Genomic DNA, 20,156 nt, shown 5'->3' with positions numbered 1-20,156 from the left:
TCTAAGCTCTAATGCCTCTCTCGTTGCCAGCCTATAAACCATGTGAGCCGGCACTGGTGAGTGAGAAGGTTGACCTGCTGGGCCGGGCCTATGATGAGCTCGGCCAGCTTGCTGGGGAACGCAGGGTGCGCCTGGAGGACTCACGGCGCCTGTGGCAGTTCCTATGGGAGCTTGGAGAGGAGGCGGCCTGGATCAGAGAGCAGGAGCAGATCCTGGCCGGTGGAGATTGCGGCCGTGACCTTACCTCTGCCCTTCACCTGCTCAGTAAGCATGAGGCTTTCAGCGATGAGATGGCAGCCCGCTACGGCCCTCTGGGTAACAGCATCGCTGCCGGGGAAGCTTTGGTAAATGAGGGACACTTTGGAGCCCCCGAGGTCACTGAGAGGATCCAAGACATCCGTGCTCAGTGGGCACATCTGGAGGAGGTGGGTGGTGTTGACTAAATCACAACTCTCTGCACTTGCTAAACAGTGAGGAATAGAATGAAGCCATTTTCTCCAAATATTGCTGTTTTTTCTGTTTGTAATCTTGTTGTTGTTCCTCCTCCCCAGACAACCCAGCTCAGAGAGCAGAGGCTTAAGGAAGCAGTGGCCTTGCACCAGTTTCAAACAGATGCCAATGACATGGAGGCTTGGATCATGGAGACGCTTAGACAGGTGTCCAGTCAGGAGGTGGGCCATGATGAGTTCTCCACCCAGACTCTAGCTCGCAAGCAGCGGGAGGTGGAGGAGGAGATCCAGAGCCACCGCCCCCTTATCGACTCCCTGCACGAGCAGGCCCTCTCTCTGCCACAGGCCTATGTACGCTTCCCCCAGGTTTGTATACTTATATTTCATCATCTTTCATACTCTTTCCATGACGTCGTGCTGTTTCTAATATTAAATTATTGCACATTGCTGTCTGTAGGTGGATGGTCGTCTGCCTGCTATTGAGCAACGCTATGAGGAGCTGGAGTCTCTGTCAGCATCTCGGCGCCATGCTCTGGAAGGCGCTCTGGCTCTTTACCGCATGTTCAGCGAGGCTGGTGCCTGCCTGCTCTGGGTGGACGAAAAGGAGCAGTGGCTACATGGCATGGAGATCCCTACCAAACTGGAGGACTTGGAGGTGGTGCAGCAGAGGTCAGTCTGGGAGGACAGTAATTCAAGTAATTAAAATATAGTGATAAGCTACATTCTTGTTATCCCACAAGCCATGTTATCCCGCAAACCCTATTCAAGATGGAGGCACGGAAGTTGAGGCTTATAATAATGGCCTATTCATTCATATAGTTAAATATGTGAAATGAAGCATATGAGGTACTGTTGACGAATTACTTCAAGAAGGCCTGGAACTGTTTTATAATTTATATAATTTTCAACAAGCCACTGATTTCTCATTTTTTATTTGAAGTGCATGATTCATAATTTTGTAGATCTAATCTTGCTTATCCATAAAACATAAAAAGCCATTGCATTTTCTGGCAGATATCTTATTATCTTCTGAGATTGGTTAGACTTTTGATAATGAGTGAAATTAAGCTGTGTATTATCTGTGGCTGCAGGTTTGAGACACTGGAACCTGAGATGAACAACCTGGGCACTCGTGTCACTGATGTGAACCTGGTGGCCGAGCAGCTGTTAAGCTCTGACAACTGCAGCAAAGACCAAATCCACCAGACACAAGACCGACTCGACAACAGGTCAGAGCTGTCATATGTTGCTGCACGGACGGCATAGTAAAACCCATGTCTTTTACACAGAAATATATTTGTATGTAATGGACACTGGTTCGTATTTTGAATATTGCCTTTGGTGTGGTCCCCAGATGGAAGGAGTTCGAACGGCTGGCTAGTCAAAAGAAGCTAGCACTGGAGTCGGCCCTTAACATCCAGAACTATCACCTGGAGTGTAATGAGATCCAAACTTGGATGAGAGAGAAGACCAAGGTTATTGAATCCACTCAGAGCTTGGGCAATGACCTGGCTGGAGTGATGGCACTGCAACGCAAACTCACTGGCATGGAGAGGGACCTGGAGGCTATTCAGGTATGCAAAGGTTGGAGGTTAGAGTTAGAACTGTATGGATGCGGACTTGGAACAGAAGAGACTGGACCATAAATAGTTTAAGAACATTTGTGATCAACATTTGAGTGTGATAACATTATGTGCTTAATTCGTTCCTGCATTCAAATCCCTTTTCATGCCTTTTCAGGGCAAGTTGGATGACCTGAGAAACGAGGCAGAAAAGCTGGCTAAGGAACACCCAGACCAGGCTGAGGAGATTCAAGCGCACCTGGCAGAGATTCAAGATGTGTGGGAGGAATTGAACGCCACTATGAAGCGGCGCGAGGAGTCGCTAGGTGAAGCCAGCAAGCTGCAGGGCTTCCTAAGGGATCTGGATGACTTCCAGTCCTGGCTGTCCCGCACCCAGACAGCTGTGGCCTCAGAGGACATTCCTACCTCTCTGCCTGAGTCTGAGAGCCTGCTGGCCCAGCACGAGAGCATCAAGAATGAGGTGGATAACTACAAGGAGGACTATGAGAAGATGCGAGCGGTCGGTGAGGAGGTGACCCAAGGTCAGACAGATGCCCAGTACATGTTCTTGGCCCAGAGGCTGCAGGCTCTGGACACTGGCTGGCATGAGTTGCGTCGCATGTGGGAGAACCGCCACAGCCTGTTGGCCCAAGCCTTTGACTTCCAGACCTTCTTGAGAGACGCAAAGCAGGCAGAGGCCTTCCTCAACAGCCAGGTAACAAGAAAAGCATGATGGAGCTGAAGCCTGAGACAGTGAGGTGCTACCTAAACATAGTCTGACAGCTACTGCCAAATTTGAAGCCAAAACCTTCAACCTGAACCTGAAATATAATAGAGTGAGGGAAAGGCTTGACTAATAGTTTAAGTCTATTACAAAGTCAGCCTTTTGGCAGAGGATAGGTTAGAATAACTGCAATCAGCTGAACTGTTTGCTCTTTTTCACTTGTGAGAACAAAACACAGAATTCCTGAAGGAGACTTTTTTCAGATTGGAAAAACAAACAGCAGACTGGCTGTTTTTAGTCACTTAGTTCTTTGTAGGCTCAACCTATCTACTATAACTATCAAGATTAGTATAGGACTATAAATCTAATTCTAATTTCTCATGTCTGCCCCCATGGCATCACTACTAAATTGTGCCTTATTTGCATTTAAATTCTTAATATTTTTAATGTCAGTTCAACAAATGCTAGTGATTTTGTTGCTTTTGATCAATAAAATTGTTTTCAAGCTTAAATTCTTCAGCTACAGCCAGTGTTGTCACCCAGGCTTGGTTTATCAAAGAAACTTTGTCAGTACTTGCCCATATATATGCAAATGTCATGGTTGTGGTGGTGTTTGTTTACCTGTGTACCCAGTTATTTGTACTCGAACGCCTAGCTCTCACAGTAGAGCAAATTGTTTCAAGGTAACAGTGAAGTAAAGTGAGCTGCATTGTAAGTGGGTCATAGGCCTAGATCTGTAGCGTGTAAACCACAGTTTTATAGCCATCTCACACCAATTGGCAGTGCACAAATGTGAACATTCAAATGCAGGGACAATCAGAGGACGGCCCATTGACTGTGATACCAAACAATGATTTTTTTGTCTATTGCACTTTGAGTTGATTGTGTAAACCAAAACATTCATTATTTCATTAGTTAGAAATATCATGAAATTCTGATATAATTGCATAGCCTGTAAGAAATGTATTCTTTAACACTTGTGTCTTCTGTGTGTAGGAGTATGTGCTGTCCCACACAGAGATGCCCACCAGCCTTCAGGGAGCGGAGGAGGCCATTAAGAAGCATGAGGACTTCCTGACCACCACAGAGGCCAGTGAGGAGAAGATCACCGGAGTGGTGGAGGCCGGACGCCGCCTCATTAATGAGTGCAACGCCAACTCTGATAAGATCCAGGAAAAAGCTGACTCCATCCAGGAGAGGTTAGAGCGGAGAGTAAAGGAAGGGAGAAAAGGTTTTCCTCTTTGATTTAATGTTTGAATAGTGGCTCATTTAGCCTTCTCCTTAATTTTCTCCAGGCATCAAAAGAACAAGCAGGCTGCAAATGAACTGCTGGCGAAGCTTAAGGATAACCGTGAACTTCAGCACTTCCTTCAAGATGGACAGGAGGTAATAATACCAGAAATATAATAAAACAATAGCCAGGTGAATAAGTAATGATGGTTAGGAGAGAAACATGGCCAAAGTCACCCATTGTTGCAAAGAGAATATGATGGATGTATTGGAAATGGCTCCTTTAATTATAACAGATACATACCATAGAATTAGTTTGAATCAGTTGTATTAATAACTATTCTATTCCCTGTAGCTAACGTTGTGGATCAATGAGAAGATGCTGACGGCTCAGGACATGTCATACGACGAGGCCAGAAACCTCCACAGCAAGTGGCAGAAACACCAGGCCTTCATGGCAGAGCTGGCCTCCAACAAAGACTGGCTGGACAAAATCGATAAGGTGTGGCCATTTTTCATCATCATTACTGAATACATTAATCTCAAAAAGATTTGCCCAAGTTTAATCGAATATGAACACCACTTTGACATCCTCCTCATCTCCTCGTGCAATGCCTGAAGATTCTTTTGTAGATTTGGGTGGTGAGGGTAATTTTGGTTCTGAATGGTCACTTTATATACATTTTTCGTGCTGTGGGGGCAGTTTTCCAGCTGTGACACAGCGGCTAAATGAATGTAAAGGAAACTCTGTCCTCATGCATTTTCTGTCCCCATCAGGAGGGCCAGGCGCTGGTGATGGAGAAGCCGGAGCTGCAGCCTGTGGTGCAGCAGACCCTGGAGGGCCTGCAGCGCCAGTGGGAGGAGCTGGAGGGCACCACCCGCACCAAGGCCCAGTGCTTATTTGATGCCAACAGGGCAGAGCTCTTTACACAGAGCTGCTCAGCTCTGGATGTCTGGCTGAAGAACCTGGACAGTCAGCTGCAGAGCGACGACTACGGCAAGGATTTGACCAGTGTCAACATCCTGCTCAAGAAGCACCAGGTAGACCAGGCTGCACAGGCTGAGCACAATCTGTGACATCTTTGCTCACAAGAGCTGCTGTCATGTTACACTGAGATCTTTTAAAACTTCTGAAAGTTTAAAGTTATGCTGACACGATTAAGGCAAGTTCTAAATGAAACAAAGATCATGTATCCAGAAGATCAACCCTTAGAATAACGAGGATAGTTTTAGGATTGATTTCAAAACTTCTGAGTACCTGCCCTTATATCATAGACACTGAAGCTACTTTGGGTGAATGTGTGTGCAGCTACTCAGAGCCATTTAGTATAATTATTATAGTTTAATAATTACCATTTTCAGGAGAATTTTGTGGAGATAATTTTGCTCCGTTGCCATGTTCTTGGCCCAGAGGCCTGTTTGGTATCTTACCAAAATTTTTTTACATTCAAATAAGGAATATCTTGGTGTATACTTGCCCACTGTGTTAAATTAAAAATTGTGACATGACATATGTTGTGTATTCACAAACGCATGTTTTGTCCATTACCTCGGTCTCTGTCTGTGACAAATGGTAATTCCATCTTGTCTGACAATCCCGTAATGTCCTTGTGTAGATGGTGGAGCACCAGATGGAGGTGCGTGAGAAGGAGGTGCAGTCCCTGCAGTCTCAGGCCCTGGCCCTGTCCCAGGAGGATGCCGGACTGGCTGAGGTAGACGGACAGCAGAGGCGTGTCACCGACAGCTTTGGCAAACTTCAGGACCCTCTCAAACTGAGGAGACAGCGGCTGCTCGCCTCCAAAGAAGCACATCAGTTCAACAGAGATCTGGAGGATGAAATTGTGCGTGGGATTACCTGACTGACTACACAAATGATATATTGATCTAGTTGTATTTCTGTTGCCTGTCTGTCTCATTGCCTCAGTCATTTATCTGATGTTCTTCTCTCAGCTCTGGGTGAAGGAGAGGATGCCACTGGCGACCTCCACAGACCACGGAAAAGACCTGCCCACTGTGCAGCTGCTGATCAAGAAGAACCAGGTACAGTGATGGACAATAGACAACTATTGCTTTTTTATCATTTGATACTTAATGAAAAATGTTGCATTGAAAACAGAGTGATTTGAAGGGAGATAGAGCTGACTGACACCCTCTTGTGGCTCAAATTATTATATACTTTTATTGACTATAGATCTAAGGGAAAATGTGAGGAAAAACATTGCCTACCCACCAGTAAAAGTGAATCTTCTCTGTCTCTCGTCCAGACGTTGCAGAAGGAGATCCAGGGCCATCAGCCTCGTATCGATGACATCCATAGACGAGGTAGGACCCAGAGCGAGGTGGATGGAGAGAGGCAGTCTGCCCTAGAGGGCCGCCTGGTTGAGCTGAGGGACCTGTGGGCCCAGCTCATCGCTGAGACAGATGAGCGTCACGCCCGTCTCGTAGAGGCTAACCGCGCCCAGCAGTTCTACACTGATGCAGCTGAGGCTGAGGCCTGGATGGGAGAGCAGGAGCTACACATGATGTCAGAGGAAAAAGCCAAGGTGAGTTGAGAGAAAGACGTATAAGTTCTCTCGATGCAACCACTAACAATGCAGCTCTTTCACAATCTTAAAATTTTCCTGTTTGTCTCCCAGGATGAGCAAAGCGCATTAGTGATGGTGAAGAAGCACCAGACCCTGGAGCAGGCGCTCGAAGACTACGCCCAAACTATTCACCAGCTCGCCAACAGCAGCCGCCTCATGGTCACCAGTGAACATCCAGAGAGGTGAGAGGATACAAGTGGATCTGAATGTTGTAGCATCATCAGCATAATAAAACTGGAATTCCACACATGCATGGTGATGTACCAAATTGTTCACCCACTGTCACTGATCAAGAGCTTGATTTCCTTCCAATTTAATAGCGAGAGAATCACCCTACGGCAAGCCCAAGTGGACAAGCTGTACGCAGGGCTGAAAGACCTTGCCGAGGAGCGTCGTGGGCGGCTTCAGGAGAGGCTGAGGCTGACCCAGTTAAAGCGGGAGGTGGATGATTTGGAACAGTGGATTGCTGAGAGGGAGGTGGTCGCTGGCTCCCATGAACTGGGACAGGACTATGAACATGTCACAGTGAGTTTTGTCTCATTCACATGCAGCACAGACACTGAAGCACAAGGAAGTAAAGCTGAATTAATTACTATTTGCAAATACCCTGTCTTTTCTTTCTTCAGATGCTGAGGGACAAGTTCCGGGAGTTCGCTCGTGACACCAGCACCATTGGCCAGGAGCGTGTGGACGGTGTGAACGGTCTGGCAGATGACCTGATCGAGTCTGGTCACCCTGAGAACGCCAGTGTGGCCGAGTGGAAGGACGGGCTGAACGAGGCCTGGGCCGACCTGCTGGAGCTGATTGACACGCGCACGCAAATGCTGGCTGCCTCCTATGAGCTGCACCGCTTCCACCAGGACGCCATGGAGGCGCTTGGCCGCGTCCAGGAGAAGAGGGAGGCGCTGCCATCTGACCTGGGCCGCGACCTGAACACTGTCCAGCACCTACACAGACAGCACAACACCTTCGAGCATGACATCCAGGCCCTCAGCGGACAGGTCAGCTGTCAGATCTCAAAACAATGAACCCAGAAGTGGGAGAAATAGTGTCCTACCGGTTGTGTACTATGTGTAGTAGGCGGGATGATTTTTTTGGATACCAAGAAGGCAAAGAGAGGTGTGTTTTGTTTTGTTTTTAAACTGAATGTCCCCTATTCCCCCTTCCACCTGCCAGGTGAACCAGGTGCAGGATGACGCAGCACGGCTACAGAAGGCCTACGCTGGGGAGAAGGCTGAGGAGATTCACAGGAGCGAACACGCCGTGACTTCGGCCTGGGAGGGCCTGCTGGAGGCCGGCCAGGCCCGCAGGCTCCTCCTGCTGGACACTGTGGAGAAGTTCCGCTTCTTCAACATGGTGCGAGACCTCATGCTCTGGATGGACGGTGTCAACCTGCAGATTGATGCCCATGACAGCCCCAGGTGAATTTGCTTCACTGTTTATTCTCCAGTTGACTTAATGAGACTGGTGGCATGATCAATCATAGGTATTATTATAACGTTTTTCCAATCTCCCCTCTCTCTTCTCTTTTGTCCCAGGGATGTGTCCTCTGCAGGGTTGGTCATTGCCAATCACCAGGACATCAAGTCAGAGATTGAGACCAGGGCAGACAGCTTCACTGCCTGTATTGAGATGGGAAACAGTCTCATCAACAATAATCACTATGCAGCTGATGAGGTATTTTGCACCAGCTTACTTCCACAGATATCTGCAGTCACACTCATGCACATTCACAAGAAACAGTTTTGAGGAAAAATGGAACATGTTTATGATTAGTATTGATATTAAATGGCTAGATATTCCATGGCTCATCATAGATTATTGCTTAATTTCATTCTTCTCATGTGTCATCATTTGTTGTTGATGTGTTACCTGATCTTTACTGCTTCACAGATCCGGGAAAAGCTGGCCCAGCTCCAGGAAAAGAGGGACAAGATCAACAAGAAGTGGCAAGACAAGATGGACCACTTACAAATTGGTATGTACATTGAACATGTTTCAGGGTCTGTGTAAGTATGTGTGTTACTGTATGTGCGTCTGTTTAACTAATTTTAGTTGCTGATGCTATGCATGTGTTTTAGTTTCTCATTATCTCATTGTTATCCCTTTCTCTCTCTCTTTGTCTCTGTGTCTCAGTGCTGGAGGTGTTGCAGTTTGGTCGGGATGCCTATGTGGCAGAGTCTTGGTTGGCAGGACAGGAGCCTCTGGTGCGAGCAGCAGAGCTGGGCTCAAACGTGGATGAGGTGGAGAGCCTAATCAAGCGCCATGAGGCCTTTGAGAAGCTCGCTGCGGGCTGGGAAGAGCGCTTTGTGCTGCTGGAAAAACTCACTACAGTAAGTGACGGGGGATTTAATCAGATCAGGTATCAAAGATTTGATTAAATATGTCGTGGAGATTGGTTTGTGTGTCCGCCTGTCAGATGTGTACCACCACTAAATCCATGAAACTAGGTGTTGACTTTCTCTTGTTCAGGATGTGTATAGACATTGGCATTGCATTACTGAGTTTCCATTTTTCAGCTGGAGGAGCATGAGCTCCAGAAGAGGCTAGAGGAGGAGGAGCGAGCACGGCGACCCCCGACGCCACTCCTAGCAGAAGAAGTGGCACAATCTGAGACGGAGAGTCAAGCACATGAATCTGCAGCCAGGTAAAGGAGCAGGGAGTTCCTGGTAGAGCTAAAGGGTGTTTCTGTATATCCAGACATTGATTTCACAGGGTTTCTCTCTCTCTCTTTTACACAGAACCAGTCTAGACCAGACCACACTGAATCAGTCGGTATCAGTGAATGGAGTACACAGCGACAATGACACATCGCAGGTTAGACATGTTTTTGAGGATAAGTGTAAATATTTTTACAGTATTAATTTTACAGTTTTTACTTCCACAATGCAACAAAGGAGTTTTTTCCCCCTAGATTTCCTATGCAATATTAATTACCTATGCAATATCAGTATAGGGCTGTATCATGTAATGTCCTGTTATGTCTTTTCCATGTTGTCTTGTCCACCTACCATATTTTGAAATGGACCTGAAAGAAATATGTTCAGTGTTTGATATCTGAGTTAATGAGTTAATTGGGAAATTTGCCAGAATCTGAAACATTGTTGGAAATTTGCAGCAATGTTGCCATGAGTTTGTGGCAACAAATGTTCACATGCAAATTTACACTACTGGCAAACGTTATCAAAAGAACATTTTGCAGCAAACTATGAAGTTGACAGAAAATATACCACACGTTAGCTGCAGGTTCTAACAGGAATCCAAACCTGTAAGTACGTCATATATGTAAGACATGTACGTTTGTTTGTTTGTAAGTGTGTGTCCTTTGTCAGGTTCTGTCTTTCTGCTGTAGTCAACAACGGTGTTCACAAATTGATTAGTTGTTCCTTGTCATATAATTACCAACTTGAAAGATTTTTTTTTTAATTATCATTGGAGTGGAATTAAACTTCTGAATCATAAATTACCATTGGAGAATGCTCCTTGTCAATTCATGTAAAACACAAGAGGACGATAACTATAACGATAACTATGAACAGTGTTTTATATGAGGGACTAACAGGAAAGAAAATTTCGCTTTGACTATAAATTAAGTTGGCGAAGCAGTTCATAGTGTGAAGCAGTTTATCTGAAATTATGATTCAATGCAAACATTATAATGGGCTACAGCCTTACTAATAAGGCAACTAGGTGAGATCAGCAGTCCGGCTCATGTCATCTCTTTATTATCTGGTGAGCCTCATCTGACAAACAAATATGAAAAACTTCTACACTTTTCTTAGCTGTGTGTTGTTGACTGCTGCAACTCAAAGTCAATCATACTGGTAAAAATATGACTTCTGCACAGTATATTTCAATGATGAATTGGTCGGTGTAATTGAACATGGTTAGGCCTCCATTTCTAAACCTCTCTCTCCCCCTCATGCGCTCATCCTCTTATGCACACACAAGTGACACACAGCCTTCTGTTTCATAGACAAATATATTTAAACTGAATTGAAGACACAGCTACGGCAGGCCTATGGTTATTATTTGCTTAGACAAAACATAGGTGTGGCACACAATGTTTGAGCCCAGGGCAAATGAATACACTTTGAAGCTGTGCCCAGACAATTCTTTGATAAACTTAACTTGTTCTGACAGAGTTAGGGGTAACAAATTAATCATTTGTTTGGTAATGTGGCTGAAAGTCAATTCAGAAAAGTCTATAAGGGCACCACTATTAATTAGTGTCATCAAGTTTCTGCCACAGACAAAGATTTCTTAACACTTTCTTATTGCATTTTTACCAGCAGTCATTATCGCTATCGTTGTCAGTGGGAAAGAAATCAGAGCCTAAACGTGTGTGTAAGCCAAAGCAGCCGGAGCGTGTGAGTACCAAGCCGTGGTCGGCTCTGTAGCTTCCTCATCGCCCCCCCTCACTGCCTTTTGCTCAGCTCCTGGTCAACTGCAGTGCCTCGTTTCTTCTGTTGAGAAAGCCATTGCTCTCTGTCACAGATGCAACCATTGCTTTATTTATTCATGCACTGCGCAATGTCATTATTGAGTCCCATTGCTGTACCGAGGCATGATGCAGATTCATGAGCAGATTCTGGTCATGGATCGGAGATGTTGAAGCCTGTCTGGGTGCTGTTGCACATGCGCCCATATTGACCAGGACAGGAGTAACTGTAACAGTAGAAACTACAGTAGTTCATGTGGTGGTAATTGTAATAGTTTGAAGCAAATGTATACATAGGTTGTTAATTTTAGTCTTCCCCTAGACGTGGTGTTCCTGAGTTTGGTGTGAAAACCATTTGCTGAAGTCATTTTAACTGCTCTTTGTAGAAAAAGAGGTTTGATGGAAGGAAATTATATTCTGTCAAGTAGAATTTGACATTTTGGCTGGAAAACAAAACCAGTGACAATGGATCTCTTCTAGAAATATTTGGAAGAAACAGAAAACTCTGATCTTAGCTTACAATGATTTCTGCTGCTGTCGTGATGCAAATACAGGATTACTGGATGTTTTAAAACCCATCCCTCTGTCTGTGGATTTGATATTTTGGATTAATATTGTAAATAAGTCAGAACATTTGTCGTAGTCCTCATCTATGTGATTGTGATTGAGATGAAAGGCTTTAGAGAGTTGAACTGTGTCTCTGTGTGTTTGTGTTTTTGTGTCTGTGTTTCTGTGTGTTATGCCATTATCCTTTTGTTATGTACGGTCGCTCAATAAGTACTGAGATCCTTGACCTTTTGCACAAAATGAATTATCTGGGATTTTTTGTTTGTATGCTATGCATAGTACTCTATTCTATTGAAGGGGCAAAGAAATTCATGAAACTTAAATATATCGTAAACTTATCTAATTTAGATATTTCGTAAAACTTAAGATGAATCTTGTTTGTAAAAGTTTTTATCCCTTTCTTTCTTTTGAGATGAATTCCCAACGTCTCACTCATGTTACGCAGATGTTACGCAGGCTTGAACAATATTTACCTTTCAAAATTGTTTCACTTCTCCCCCTCTTCCTAACAAATCTGATATCACGTTCCTTCAGTACATGTTACCTTATGTAAGGGTGGAGGTGGACTTTACTTGAGAATACTCAAGCTTAATGTAGCAAACATTTTTCTGTATGCGTGGTATAACTAAAACATCATTATCCTTCTAATAGTTTATGGGAAAATATGGGAGGAAGAGAATAAGTTTTTCTCCTTTACTGTAAATTCTACAGTGGATTTTTTTTTTTATTATTATTTTAAGTGCATACCTAAGCAGAATGTTGGAGGAGGTGGGGATTAGTTGGAGTTACTTATTTGAGCGACTGTATTAGTCCTGTTTAAAGTCAGTGTAATGCAATGGTTATTAATGTGGCCCTGTTGGACCGATGCTATGTTGTTATCTCAGGTATTCATGTGCCGTCAAAGCAACAGTCATCATGGCTTTTCATCTATGGTTGTGAATGGCTGCTTTGCTGCTCACCGCTGGCTTACAACCACGCGTCTTTCCGTCTCCTGACTACCGTTCATGTTCTGCTTTGAACCCCAGGGCTCAGAGTCAGAGTCGGTGAACGGCCCGGGCCGGGACAGCGGCCTGGCCTCCTCTCGCCTTGACCCGTCTGCCACGTTACCCAGCCGGGGCGGAGCGGATTCGGAGCCGGAAGCCATGGAGGGGATGCTCTGTCGAAAACAGGAGATGGAGTCCCACAGCAAAAAGGCAGCTACCAGGTGGGTGAAGTGGAGAATGCTGAGACTTTGAGATCAGGACGGTCAGACACTGAAAACTTTTTTAGATTTTAGTAGAACTGATTGAAAAAGAAAAAGATTATACCAAAAAGATTATACCATTGTTACCAAATATATGTGGTAACAATACATCATCAAGCTGTGAGTTGCAGTATTACTGAGTCAAACTGGAGATATGGAGGCATGCTGTACCCAATCAGTTGAAAGGGAGACTTGAAAGGATTTCAGGGGTGTAGGAGCACACTGGCAGCTATAAAAAAGGAACACATTGTAGATATATTTACATGAAATATATCTACTGTTGATTGACAGAGGTTTTTTTTATGCCTGACTTCTATGCTAGCCCCTCCTAATCACCTGTCTCTGTCCCCGCAGGTCCTGGCAGAACGTGTACTGTGTCCTTAGGAAAGGAAGCCTCGGTTTCTACAAGGACAACAAGAGCGCTAGCAACGGCATTCCATACCATGGAGAGGTACCAATCAGCCTGGGAGAGGCCGTGTGCGAGGTAGCCAACGACTACAAGAAGAGGAAACATGTCTTCAAGCTCAGGTGAGAGGAGAGAGCAAATAAAGACCTCAATGGAGAATATACAGCTGTCAACCTGTGATAATGAAGTGATGAAATATAGGGAAATGCCATGATGAAATGCCAAGAAAATGGGTGAAATAGTGAGACGTATTTTAATCTACACTACCAGTCAAAAGTTTGGACCCACCACGTTTTTCTTTACTTTTTACTATTTTCCACATTTTAGAATAATAGTAAAGTCTCAAAACTATGAAATGACACACATGGAATTAAGCAGTGACCAAACAAGTGTTAAACAAAATCAAAACTATCTAATATTTTAGATTTTTTAAAGTAGCCGCCCTTTGCCTTGATGGAAAGGCAAAGGCTTTGGAAAGAAATTCATACATCAGGCATCAACTTCATTATTTATATTTGTCTAAGAAACACATTTCAAGCATTTAAGCATAAGCCTTTAGATCAAAATGGCTTTAACATAATGAAAAACATAGTTCATTTAATCAGGTGTGACCAAACTTTTGACTGGTAGTGTATATTGATAGTTTTGCCTCGACTTATAGCTTCTCTTCAACATTGTGTCTGCAGGCTAGGAGACGGTAAGGAGTACCTGTTCCAAGCAAAGGATGAGGTGAGTGTATGAAATGGAATAATATGGAAAGGTTTTATGTAAAAACAATCTTTTCCGGTGTACTGGGACTCTGTGCCTGAATGAGGAGGAGTAACAGAAGTTTATGTGTGTGTGTGTGAAGGCGGAGATGAGCTCCTGGATCCGCTCCATCCACTGCTCCATTCCAGCAGGGGGGTCGGGAGAGTCGCCCGGCGGCCCGCGGGGCCTCAGCCGAGCCATGACCATGCCTCCCATCTCCCCCAGCTCAGGCGAGGCCGGAGGCGTCACCATGCGCAACAAAGACGGCAAAGAGAAGGATCGCGAGAAGAGGTTCAGCTTCTTTGGCAAGAAAAAATAAAACATTTGTAAAAAAACAAAAGAAAAGAAAAAGAAAAAAAAACATTGATGGAAACAACATTTGTCAGAATTTCAACAAACTGAAACAGGCAGAAAGGAAAGTACAAACAAGTCATACAAACACATTGCTCTCAGTGCTGGTCCTAAGGAGTTTGTCGACAGCTATGTGGCTTACATAGACCTTTCGTTTCTTCTCTTTCTCTCTCTCATTCTCTCGTTCTCCCTTTTTATCTGTCGTTTCCTTCTCCATATTTCACATTCAGCTGCACCCGGCAAACGAAAGCCCTCGTCCTGAGGCGGTTTCAGCCAACAGGTAGAGCTCATTCCTCTGAGTCACTAACTGAAACCCGGTTGTTTAAAGGAGTGGCGGCGGGCGGTTAGCGTTAGCGGGGCCTAGAGTTACACTTCATCTCGCGGCCCCGGGTCAATTCCATTCCACCCAATTGATTCTGCTTCCGTTAAAATATTTTCTCTCTGTGAGTCTCGACTAGCCAAGCCTTTTTGATGCCGTGTCACTAATACCAGAAACGATGGATGATGGCGTTCCACTAAGGTGCACACTCTTTTTTTATTCCTTTCCCTCCTTTTCATGCTGTCTCTCTTTGGGGAGGACCACATCAGTCTCTTTTTTGTTCTTGGTATTGATGTTATTAACCTTACCAATATTATTGCTGTTATTATTATTATTTATCTTTTGCTATTGCTGGTTTGAGAAAACAAGAAACTAATAAATTTGACAGTAGATAATCTTGATTCATGTTGTGGAGCAAAACAAAAAATTGGTTAAACTAGTGGAGAATGTTGGGCTTGCCCCTGTTTGTATTGTTTTTTTTTTTCTAGGAATGACAGTTTATGAGGTGTTTTTGAGAAAAAATAAAGCTCAATAAATTTTAGCAGTGTGCAGTAAGTGATCACGAGTTTCACCATTGGGAAAATGATATATATATATTTAAAGTGGTTTTATTTTTTATTTTATCTTCTAATTTTGCCTGTATTTGATTATTTCTTTTGAGTGATCTTTTCTGCTTGATTTTTGACTTTCTTTGTTTCTGTATAAAGCAGAGAAGATTAGTTTTCTAGTGAGTGTGTGTGTGTGTGTGTGTGTGTGTGTGTGTGTGAGTTGTGGTGCTGTGGATTTTGCACGTTTATGTTATTCCTGATCAAAGGTGGCCAGATGGATGCTGCTTTTCTTACGGTACACACATGCACACAGAAACCAGACACAAACACAAAAAAAAACTTGGGAGGACTTTCTAAAATTGGCTTTTCTTTGTTTTTGGTTTTATTTGTATAAACTGAAATTACCAATGACACAGTCCTCCGAGATGATTTTCAGATTTCCGTTTCACTCTTCAAACGCCTACTACCTTCTCTCCATGCAGTGCTGTGAAGGCACTATGTGGGCAGGGTGTAGGTCCAAAGCTGAAGCACATTCTCTGTGTCAGACTGTAGGGAGGCGAGGACAGCAGCGGGACAGACGGAGGCTTGGCAGGTCTCATTACAGGTGGGGTGAGGGGTGTGGAAGTGAGATTGGATAAGTGGCGAAGAATGTGCTTTGTCATGTGCTACCAGAGGGAGAGAGGCGTACCGAGCCTTACTTGAACCCACTGACTGCTACACTGTAGACGCCCGGCCTTTCCTTTCCATTCGAACAGTCCTTACCCACTAAAAGGAAGCTTTATTGTTCACAGTACAAATGAATGAATTCGAATGTTTAAAACGTGCCCCTTGGCAATGATCTAATGTATGTCAATGGATCAGAGACCCAGGTGCGATATGCAGACAGATGTGTTGATTTTGAAGAATAGTAACCACGGATCGCTCTGCTCGGTAACGGTGGCGGAGAGGGAAAAGGCCTAAATCGTCTCTTCGATGAGCTCTTGCATATGTGGCATGACTTCATGTAGGTTTATACTTGTACGTGTCTCATTGTCGTCTCCAAGGTCTCCTCTGTGTTGATGTTCCCCACATACATGAGATCACTTAATGTGCAGGGTTGGGGAGTAACTGACTGTATGTAATGGGATTACACTAATCCAAGAAAACTGGTCATGGCAATCCGATTCGATTCCTCAAAAACATGCTTGAAAGGAAAAGTGCATTTAGATTGTTAGACTATAGACAGAAACATAATTTTATACCTCTTGAAGTAATTGCTGTTTGTTGTTGATAACTGTACTGTACTATAATTGGTAACTTGAATTCAAGTGTCAAACTGCTTTTCTAACTGCCAGAGTAATCCAAAAGCAACAGAAAGTAATTGGATTACATTACTGAGTTGAATTACTCTTATGGATTGTTTTGCTGATTACAATTTTAAGCAGGTAATCAGTAATATGTATTGGATTACATTTTGAAAGTAACCTTCCCAACCCTGGTGGCAGCATGGCATGATATACCATGAAGCCCGTGCTGTGGAGGGTGGATTAGTACACAGGAATATCTGATAACACAAAACAACTGGAAATAAACTTGCATATGGTTTCAGTGGTTTTAAAACGGTCTAGACGGGTTGGCCAAACACAATCTGAAGCAGTGAGCAAATTATTTTCCAGTCCCAAATGAATGTGGAACCGCTGTGGACCAGCGCTCCACTGAAACACCCTTCTAACAGCTGTATGTGTAATTAATTACCAAATTAGAGAAGAGAAATATTATATTGAACAATTGAACTGACTTGACAGTAATTAGCCCATACTTAAACTGACTGCCTTGTCTCTGTGGATGGGAGTTTGTGTCCCAGGTGTGAGACGGAGCTCCTGGTTTCAGCTTAGTTTAGGCCCTGAAGGTCTGTCAACATGTTCACTATTTGGGAACGGAGCTAATGAGCTCATTGCATACATAAGTGAGCCGACTCCATAAGCATTCACTGTGCACAGTTTCAAATGGTTTCATTCCCCCCCTATGGATGAGCTGTTTTAGTGGCTATTATCTACCTTTTATCTCTGATCTGCACATCAGACACAGCAAGCCAGTTAATGTAAGTGAATTCAAAGGTTAAAGTTCTACAATGTATTTTCTTACCAGTTCATTTGAATGTTAATATTCATGACTCAAAATTAGTTGTGGCCAAATTGGTCACGTGAAGCAAAAATATTTGACCATACTTGACATACACAAGCTCTCTCTCTCTCTCTCTCTCTTTCACACACACTCACACACAAATACTGTACTGTATATTCAATGCAGAATGACCCTGGCGATCCAGTCTTGTGGAAATTCACTCGGCTGGCTGTGATTCGGTGTTGCATATGGCATCCTGTTAAAATAACATTGTGCTACTGGTGAGCTTTGGCCAGAAAATGGAAAGTATGTATTATTGATGTCAAAGAGATGAGTTTTTGGTTATAAAAACTTGTAACAATGGAGTACTTATGAAGAAAAAAACAATCTTTTACTTGATAAGTAGATATGAGTGGAAAAAGAAGACTGGTGGCAATTTGAGCTTCCTTTTTTTAGAAGAAGGCAGGCACTTGCTGTCTAGTGGGAGCTTGTGTTTTATCATCCAGTGGTCTGTCTTGCAGCGTTCGATAAGCCTGTCCACCTACCTTCATTTCTCATTACTTTTGACGAATGTCTGTTCCTTCCTCTGTGGGTAATTCAGAGTTGTTAATACCACTACTATTATTAATTGCTATTATTATCATTATTGCTACTGTTATTACTACTACTACTACTGTTACTAATGCAACTTATTGCAACAATTATAACTGCTGTCCATTTTCAGGTACGTGTCTGTAATACCAGACCCTTCCACACGATGTCAGTGTGCTGTGGAGCATTTTCATTACAGATCGAAAATAATGTTTGTTGACTTGTGTATCTACATCTAATATTAGGAATAATAAAACATGGTTTAATCAAAAACAGCTTGATTGTGTTTTTTTGAAATGTCAAAAAATGTTTGGCCACCTCTCCAGTGCTTTTAATCTGCAACAGGTGAGACAGACTGTCAACAAATTAGATCTTTATGAAGCTGTCAGCAGTGGCGTGTGCAGAAAACTCTGACTGGGGTGCCTAAGGTGGGAGTCTGACTCATTGTGGGGGGGCCATGGCATGGCTAAGGTATGACAAGCAGCAAAATCAAGTCCAGACCAAAGGCTGTTTCCCTGGAGTCCAAAATCAAGATCAGCAAGTCTAGTCTTTTTTTAAACCGAGAATAGAATAATAAGTTGAAAATTTGCAATATTACAACAATAGCTAGTCTAGACTTAAAGCAACACCAAAAACACCAAGTATTTGAAGAAAAATCATGTTTAAGTTACTGATCATAACAATGAGTCATTCCTCATGCTTGTAGATTTAATATTTCATATTTGTAGATTGATTAACTCTAATGGGAGAATGATTTCCTTTCCTCCATATAGTAGAACTCTAATAAAAAGCGGCCAATGTTGATCAAGGCAGGTTACTTATGCAGGTTACTTACGCTATGTTGATAAATGAGGGCCCAACAGATGTTGCAACTAAATTTATAAAACAATTTCTAAAAGATATTAAGATTATCATTATCTAAAGTAAATAATTCACATTTATTAAAGTAGTGCAAAAAAAAAAGCACTTTACAGCTGAAACAGTCTTTTTTTCATATTTGTCCAACATGTAGGCCTACAATGTGTATTATGTTGTTCATGTGTGTATGCGCTGCGCCCTCTGGCGGCGCCTCAGGAAAACTGCAATTGCTTCCTCTACTGAGAAATATTACAACTGAACAAAATACGCAGCGATTTGAATAGGGTGTACACTGGGAATACAAACAGTTAAATACACTCTCGAATTAGCTGAATGTATGTGTTCACATATTCTGAAGTATTATTATTCAGTATAGGGCGTGGAGGACGTGGAAAGGATGGCTGCTCAGTGGAGAATGGAAGCAAGAGTGAAAAAAATGCTGTCACTGAGGAAGAAGTCATGGTACAGGTAGCAAACAGTCAAGACAAGGGATCAAGGATGATCAAGTCATATACTTGAGGTCTAACATCGTCAAAAAGACAGAGCAAACTTTCAAGGAGCGCTGTCTGGAGATATTCCTTGCTTTCATTATGGTAATAAACTGCTTTAAAACGTCTGAGAGGATGGTGATTAATGATTTTATATGGTAAAGAGTTAAAAGTTTATATTGAGAAAAGGAGTTTTCAATATTTCAGATCCCGGGATCTGAATCCTTGAGAAATAAATGTAGTTTGAATCTTTGAAGGTTCAGCTGGGTAACAATTCTGATTTTTTTTATTTTTTTTTTTTATTTTGACTCACTTAGGCTACTGTAAGATTGTGTATTATCCTGTAAGGGGCAGCAATGCTGAGACTTGTCTTGTCTGCCGCAATTGTGTATGAAGCAGAAGAAGTTTATTCCATGACTTTCTGCACTACAGCAGGCGGGCTAACTTTGCCCTGGCAGCTGACTTGTAGGCAGATTGGCAAGCGTTTGAAATGTAGCCTGTTAGGGTGTTTCATGGGTCCTGACATTATGAACCAAGCATACATGTCAACTTACTCGTTATTGCTTGGCATTTTTAAGGGAAGTCAGTCAAAAAGGTTTGTGGAATCTCTAGGCTAAAAAGATATAAAAAATAAAAAATACACTTGTGTTCATTGTGTGATACATGATGCTGATTTGATCTCAGTGTAAAAACCAAGGGATCCAGTCTTGGGCTGCAGAACAACTTCAAACTCCACACACCTCAATATGACTCTGTGACTGAGGCCATCCTCTGTATAGGAATATAAATTAAATATTTTATTCTACAAGAAGTTAGTCACAATAGCTATTCTTCAAGTGTGGGCTTTTATGCAGATTTTTTTTGTGCCATTAGGAAGATGCATGAGTGTCAGTGTGTGTAGCCTAAATCCTGTCAGTGTGTGTAAATCCTGTTCTTGGTTAGTG

The 20,156-nt window shown here is 43.1% G+C and overlaps 1 protein-coding gene across 3 annotated transcripts in view; it reads left to right on the top strand.

Moving 5' to 3' along the window:
• sptbn2 (spectrin, beta, non-erythrocytic 2) overlaps window positions 1-18,128 on the top strand; it is a 46,646-nt gene extending 28,518 nt beyond the window's left edge. For all 3 annotated transcript variants that reach the window (XM_071540294.1, XM_071540293.1, XM_071540295.1), the window contains 26 exons: window positions 31-425; window positions 552-815; window positions 907-1,118; window positions 1,541-1,678; window positions 1,804-2,023; window positions 2,190-2,726; window positions 3,732-3,934; window positions 4,031-4,121; window positions 4,321-4,467; window positions 4,743-5,006; window positions 5,582-5,806; window positions 5,916-6,005; window positions 6,230-6,508; window positions 6,602-6,732; window positions 6,871-7,075; window positions 7,177-7,551; window positions 7,727-7,971; window positions 8,089-8,227; window positions 8,444-8,528; window positions 8,687-8,883; window positions 9,070-9,197; window positions 9,292-9,367; window positions 12,584-12,762; window positions 13,156-13,329; window positions 13,894-13,936; window positions 14,058-18,128. In XM_071540294.1, coding sequence (XP_071396395.1) covers window positions 31-425; window positions 552-815; window positions 907-1,118; window positions 1,541-1,678; window positions 1,804-2,023; window positions 2,190-2,726; window positions 3,732-3,934; window positions 4,031-4,121; window positions 4,321-4,467; window positions 4,743-5,006; window positions 5,582-5,806; window positions 5,916-6,005; window positions 6,230-6,508; window positions 6,602-6,732; window positions 6,871-7,075; window positions 7,177-7,551; window positions 7,727-7,971; window positions 8,089-8,227; window positions 8,444-8,528; window positions 8,687-8,883; window positions 9,070-9,197; window positions 9,292-9,367; window positions 12,584-12,762; window positions 13,156-13,329; window positions 13,894-13,936; window positions 14,058-14,273 — 5,258 coding nt within the window. In that variant the 3' untranslated portion in view covers window positions 14,274-18,128. The remainder of the gene's footprint in view (window positions 1-30; window positions 426-551; window positions 816-906; window positions 1,119-1,540; window positions 1,679-1,803; window positions 2,024-2,189; window positions 2,727-3,731; window positions 3,935-4,030; window positions 4,122-4,320; window positions 4,468-4,742; window positions 5,007-5,581; window positions 5,807-5,915; window positions 6,006-6,229; window positions 6,509-6,601; window positions 6,733-6,870; window positions 7,076-7,176; window positions 7,552-7,726; window positions 7,972-8,088; window positions 8,228-8,443; window positions 8,529-8,686; window positions 8,884-9,069; window positions 9,198-9,291; window positions 9,368-12,583; window positions 12,763-13,155; window positions 13,330-13,893; window positions 13,937-14,057) is intronic.
• The last annotated feature ends 2,028 nt before the right edge of the window (window positions 18,129-20,156 follow it).

Source organism: Centroberyx affinis, unplaced genomic scaffold (genome assembly GCF_046629955.1).
Source record: "Centroberyx affinis isolate AG114_WGS23_722 - 3 ecotype Tasmania unplaced genomic scaffold, CSIRO-AGI_Caff_v1 ptg003599l_1, whole genome shotgun sequence".
Classification (NCBI taxonomy): domain Eukaryota; kingdom Metazoa; phylum Chordata; class Actinopteri; order Beryciformes; family Berycidae; genus Centroberyx; species Centroberyx affinis.
The sequence above is the reverse complement of the archived record's forward strand: the minus strand, read 5'-3'. Positions and strand labels throughout refer to the sequence as shown.